The 6,060-nt window shown below is 36.7% G+C and overlaps 1 protein-coding gene across 2 annotated transcripts; it reads right to left on the bottom strand.

Moving 5' to 3' along the window:
- Window positions 1-1,172: 1,172 nt before the first annotated feature.
- LOC129724928 (circumsporozoite protein-like) lies at window positions 1,173-3,852 on the bottom strand. Of its 2 annotated transcripts, none has more exons than XM_055680214.1 (2): window positions 2,832-3,852; window positions 1,173-1,243 (listed from the first exon to the last, which is right to left on the bottom strand). In XM_055680214.1, exon 1 carries the CDS (start codon window positions 3,840-3,842, stop codon window positions 2,898-2,900), a length of 945 nt encoding a protein of 314 aa, XP_055536189.1. In that variant the 5' UTR covers window positions 3,843-3,852; the 3' UTR covers window positions 1,173-1,243; window positions 2,832-2,897. The 2 variants fall into 2 exon arrangements, with proteins under 2 accessions (XP_055536189.1, XP_055536187.1); XM_055680212.1 differs by having other exon boundaries at window positions 1,189-1,246.
- Between the last annotated feature and the right edge of the window lie 2,208 nt (window positions 3,853-6,060).

Genomic DNA, 6,060 nt, shown 5'->3' with positions numbered 1-6,060 from the left:
TCTGGGAGATTAAATTAAATAAAATTGAATATATTAATAGCAGAAAAGGCTCCTTTTCCGGCACGGTTCCAGTTTTGGCAACTGAAATTAAAAATTTTGTTGCCAAAAACGGAAACTTACTGTACTTCACAAATAAGTTTGCAGCTATTAATAGAATAACGGTTTATTTTTTAATTTTGTTTGTTTAATACTGGTGTTGCTTTGCGTTCAAAAACATTATTTTATGGTTCCTAGAACATATTCAATTGTGATATTTTAAGTGGAAGTATACGAAAGATCGACGATGTATGCTCGTAGGGAACATATGTGTTTTATGTCACCCTGAAAACCAATAATTTGTCAGTCGGTGTCATGTTTACGACTACAAATTTCACTTCGACAAAAAAAAGAGAATTAAATAGAAACGAAAGGATGAACCCTTGTTATGTTTACGGAAGTTAGCTCGGCTTTAGGTAACATCTTAAGCCGACTTTAACAAGTTGGTTCTAAAAATAAACATTTTATATATTTAACGATGGTTAAAAAGAGTAGGCTTGATTAATAAATTGTGTCGAGGAAGTGGAAGTACACATTAGAAAGTAAGCTACCAGATATAATTGGCGCCGTTAAACATTAAATTGTATTTGTGCTGTGTCAAATAAATTATAGATTAAGAAAAAAAAAGAATGCAAGCAGTAAAAAAATTCTAATACTTATATTCGAGATTAAAAAAAAACAGAGACCTATTGTTACACACAGTCCTGTTCTGATAACGAAATCAATGGATTTTACTAAACATATGCAATCAGTTTTATATCATTATTTATTGTTCCAATTCAAGCTAAAAAAACGGTTCCAAACAAACACACGTTATCAGTAATGTTTTGGTTGTTTTATTATTTTTGGCTCTATCCAAATATCCGGTTAAAAATAAATTGCATTACCGGTTCTAACGGTAGTAATTGTACGAATTATGCGTAAATCCAGCTGTACTGAAAACACGTTGTTGATAGTGAGCTGTTGACGGGAATGCAAACACGTCGTCGCCTCGGTTGAAAAGACAAACAAAACGCACGCAATTATTGATGTTTTCCTTTTGGCTCACAGTGTAACAGACTGGGAACGTCGTTTACCCACTGTATCATGCATATGTGATTTTTTTTACCCGGAATAAAATGAACAAACGTTTAGGGTTTCAAATATTTATTTGTTGGTTTTTGTCGCTGTACTCTCGTAGCATTATGATACTATTTTACATCTGGGGCTTCTGAAACAAAACACAAAATTATCAATTATTATTTTTGCAAAGAGTTTTAAACACAGTTCAAATATTGCTGAGAGGTCATTCATTAACCACGTAGAGGTGAAAAGATGAATAGTAAACATTACAATTTGCTAAGACAGTGAAACAAGTCACTTTCCATTTTTATTTTTCTATTCAATTTATTGCAACGGCAATTGAAACAAATACATCAATTTTTTATAAACAAAAACTCAACTTTTTCTCTGTCAAAAAGTTACCTTCTCTACTAGGTAGAGAAATATAATTTATGTTAACATCCACGTCTACCTTTACATATTTTTTCGAAGTAGATAAATAACTGCAAAGCTGGCAACCCTCCTTTTGAATAAAAAAGATTGTTTCAAATACGTCTTCAAATTGAGTAAACTAAACTTTTCGTGACAGTTGAAAGTTAACTGTAGTATGTGTTCTCTCTCGAATGAAGAAACTGTTGAGTCGTGTGTAAAAATTTAATTCATTTTACATTCATTGCCAAAAATTCAATGAAAATATCAAAACCAAAGAGTGTTAAACATAAAAACTACTAAAAATAATAATAGACCACGAAACTCTTAGCACAAAAGAAGATACAAATTAGATGCGAAAAATGCAAAAACTAAAAAGGCTAGAAGAGGAAAAAATTGAAAAAATACTGAAAAGAGAATATTAAGAGAGATTAATAAAAAAGAGCATAAAACCCTAACAAAATGTGGAATTAGAGAAATAAAAGAAAATGGGAAAATGTAAACAATAATGCTAGTAATAGAAGCAACAGAAAAAAGAAATACATGCAAAAACAAAACAAGTATAGGAAAGGTTTCAAAGTAAAAAGACAAAAAGACAAAAAGACAAAAAGACAAAAAGACAAAAAGACAAAAAGACAAAAAGACAAAAAGACAAAAAGACAAAAAGACAAAAAGACAAAAAGACAAAAAGACAAAAAGACAAAAAGACAAAAAGACAAAAAGACAAAAAGACAAAAAGACAAAAAGACAAAAAGACAAAAAGACAAAAAGACAAAAAGACAAAAAGACAAAAAGACAAAAAGACAAAAAGACAAAAAGACAAAAAGACAAAAAGACAAAAAGACAAAAAGACAAAAAGACAAAAAGACAAAAAGACAAAAAGACAAAAAGACAAAAAGACAAAAAGACAAAAAGACAAAAAGACAAAAAGACAAAAAGACAAAAAGACAAAAAGACAAAAAGACAAAAAGACAAAAAGACAAAAAGACAAAAAGACAAAAAGACAAAAAGACAAAAAGACAAAAAGACAAAAAGACAAAAAGACGAAAAGACGAAAAGACGAAAAGACAAAAAGACAAAAAGACAAAAAGACAAAAAGACAAAAAGACAAAAAGACAAAAAGACAAAAAGACAAAAAGACAAAAAGACAAAAAGACAAAAAGACAAAAAGACAAAAAGACAAAAAGACAAGAAGACAAAAAGACAAAAAGACAAAGAAAAAAAAACAAAAATTTGAAACGAAAGACGAAAAAACGAAGAGACAAAAAGAAGAAAAATCGAAAAGACATTCGTGTACCAGATATCTAAGGTATTGCAAATTTTACCTGTTATCTCTAACGTTCACTAATCTATGGCATCTCTAATCCTGATGGTGATGTTGATAAGAACTTCTAGGCTGGATATGTGGTGGTTACGGTGGTGGTTGTTGTACATGCTGCAGCGGCTGCATCTGCGGCTGCTTCTCTAGCTGCAGCTGTTGTCGTTGGCCATCCTCCGCCTGGAGCTGCTGTCGTTGTTCCGCCACTACCTAGTAATCCATCTACGACAGGATCTAGTAAACCTTGATCTCCCCCTCCACCTGAACCACCTGATCCACCTGATCCAGTTAAACCGTCTATCACAGGATCTAACAGTCCTTGGTCGTCCCCTCCTTGTCCGCCGCCGCCGTTACCGCCACCAGTTAACCCGTCTATCACTGGATCTAACAAACCTTGGTCACCGCCGCCGCCATCACCACCATCGCCGCCACCACCACCGAGAGTTTTACTAAGTAAATCTTGTACCTTTTTCAGCAGCTCTTCTAGTGTGCTATCGTCACCATCTCCGTTTTTGTCTCCGGTATAGCCCTTAGCCGCCGATAATGTGGCATCGGGATTTTCACAGCGTCCGTTAATGAAGCTAAGTGTGAGGTTTTTCTTAGAGACGGAGTCGATCCCCCAGCCACAACGTTGTGGTACTCCACTTCCGTCGCAGTTGCACACATAGAAATCTTGAGGAGTCACTCCTCCGCGAACAAAATCTTTCGCACATCGTTCGCATCCTGGAACGACCAGCGAACAAACACTCGATCGATAGCACAAATCATGTTCCGGACAGCAAAGATTTTCCTTCGGATTGAAGTAAAGTCCTGACGGACAACGGCCTTCCACTGCTTTACCCTCGTTACACCTGTAGAAACGATTGCAGTAGGATTCGTGCTGCAGATACACTTCCAGGGACGTCGGAATTCCTGGACACAGATAATCTGGCGGTCCACTTACACAATTTTGGCCAAATATGGTATGAACTTGTAGTACCACAACAAACACACCAAGTGTGAGACTTCGGACCGTCATGGCTACCGAGTATGAGCTAGCCGCCGCACGTTTGAAGCTCACCCCCGACTAAGGTGAGGCCAGAGCTAACGCTTACATATAAAATGGCAATAAAACGTGACCTCGAACTTACTTCCTTAAATTGGAGTCGTTTTGTTGGTGACAGATTCCTGAACATGCTTCACCGTTACCCGAACTGCACACAATGGTATTGGCAGCTAGAAAGGCACGTGCGTTTTGATATGATAGTGGCAGCCTATTAGGGTATCGCTATTCATTGTTAACCCTTTCCCGCTCATGGTGACCCTAGAGCACCAAGAATTATAATCATCATATCTTGACATAAAATAGTTTGTTGTGCTTACGATTGCTCCTTAAACTTTTATATGCTGCCTCATAGCATCAGTGGGCATTTTCTTCAAAATACTACAGTTGACAGTAATTTTAGTTAGTCTACAAAGTGTTCAGCTTAAATTTTCTCGTGAAGCTATAAATTTTAATGATAACCTTGTGAGCGGGAGAGGGTTAAGAGAGAGATGGTGACAACAGTGGTTTTGTGTACCGTAATCTGAATCTCTTTTTTCTCAAGTACATGAACACTACGGAAAGCGTGTCCGTGGTCTGAACGAATGGCGTTGCCATTTCCATCTGCTCGATTGCCCGAAATTTAATTTAACTAATTATGATCACACCTACTTGCCAGACCAGAGATCGCATTGCCGCCCACATTCGACAGCACGGTCCGTGAGTATATGCGTGGCATACCGAAAGAACAAACAATTTAATGACCATGCTGGCAGCAGGGGCGGACAGACAGCTTTATTGCATTTGGCCCTCCCTCGCCTAGGACCATTTCGATCCACACAGTGTGGTTTATGTAGGGGAGAACCGTACAAGACGCACCAGTTGGGTAAGATGGCCCATGCTATTAATTCCCCAAAATACTTACACATGTGGCTTTTTATGACGAAATTCTTCGCTTTTCTCATAAAAACCCAGCTTCCCTACAGTTCTCATATAAAAAAGTGTGCCATAATGACTAAAATACTCAAAAAACTGTGCAATTGGCTGTGGCCCTGTCCAACATGTAATCATTCATATATTTTATTTAAGCTTTTATGATTAACTGACTAGTAAATAATACAAAAAACTATGGTTCCCCTAACCTATACACTTTTTGAGTTTATAATACTATGAGTATTTCAAATTATTTCACTAACTTTCGTCAACTTTTACCTAAAAACAATCAAAATTAAAACTGGGGCAGAATGCACTATGAAGAGCTTGCAGGAGATTGCTTGACAACTTAAAGCATGTTCCATTTTTTTTTTATTTTACTTGCGCGACTTCAAGCGCTTCTCACTTTGCGTGCTGATTTCTGCTAGTGGCATATTAGCCTTCTGCTTTGGAGCATACTGACCTTTGTTGTGGTGCGTATTGGTCACGGGCTTGTTTGGTGGCAGGGGTAATTTTTACCAAAAAAGACATTGAAATCGAGTATTTTATGATAAACTTCATCATAAACATACAATAAATAGATCCTACAATCATCCTACATGTTCAATGTTGCTTTGAAATGATTTGAAGCGCTGTAAATCGCGAAAATGCTTAACTGGTGCGTTTTGTACAATCCTCCCCTATGCATTCTAGAGCTAGTGCTTGCTCATCGTAATGATCACACAACACTCGCTTCGGTCTGCTAGTCAGCCATCGCATCGAAGCGGTGGGTGTGTGTGCTGTCGTTTTTCCACATTTTCGATTTGTATCACTTTTTCCACAAACTTGCGTGCGGAGGGGTCATAATTTCCAAATTTCATCGAGCTGATTGAAGTAATAATTACACGGCACGAGTTGGTTGCTATTATAGAGAAACGTTATAGAGAACGAGGTGCGCTTTTCTAGGAAGCGGGCCGGCAATCGGCGAAACGTTGGACATACATTTTATTTCCCATTTGATGATAATTGTGTTCCGTGAATTGGGGAAGGCAGCTCGTGTTGTTTCCGCTGGTCCGACTCGGTACTATTCTACGTGACAAAAGTAATCTGTATGTGCTGTTCTAAACATTATATGCGAAGGTACTGAAAGAGTGTTTTCGATGTTTGGTTAATATTCTGATTATTTTTTTCCATTGAATCTAAAATTACCATAAATAATCATAAAAAATGTAACATGAATGAATTAAAAACCAATTCATTCTGTTCCGTTGAAATTTCAGAACAAACATATAAAATATACGTT

The sequence above is a fragment of the Wyeomyia smithii genome, chromosome 2 (assembly GCF_029784165.1).
Source record: "Wyeomyia smithii strain HCP4-BCI-WySm-NY-G18 chromosome 2, ASM2978416v1, whole genome shotgun sequence".
Lineage (NCBI taxonomy): Eukaryota > Metazoa > Arthropoda > Insecta > Diptera > Culicidae > Wyeomyia > Wyeomyia smithii.
This window is presented reverse-complemented; position numbering and strand designations above follow the sequence as displayed.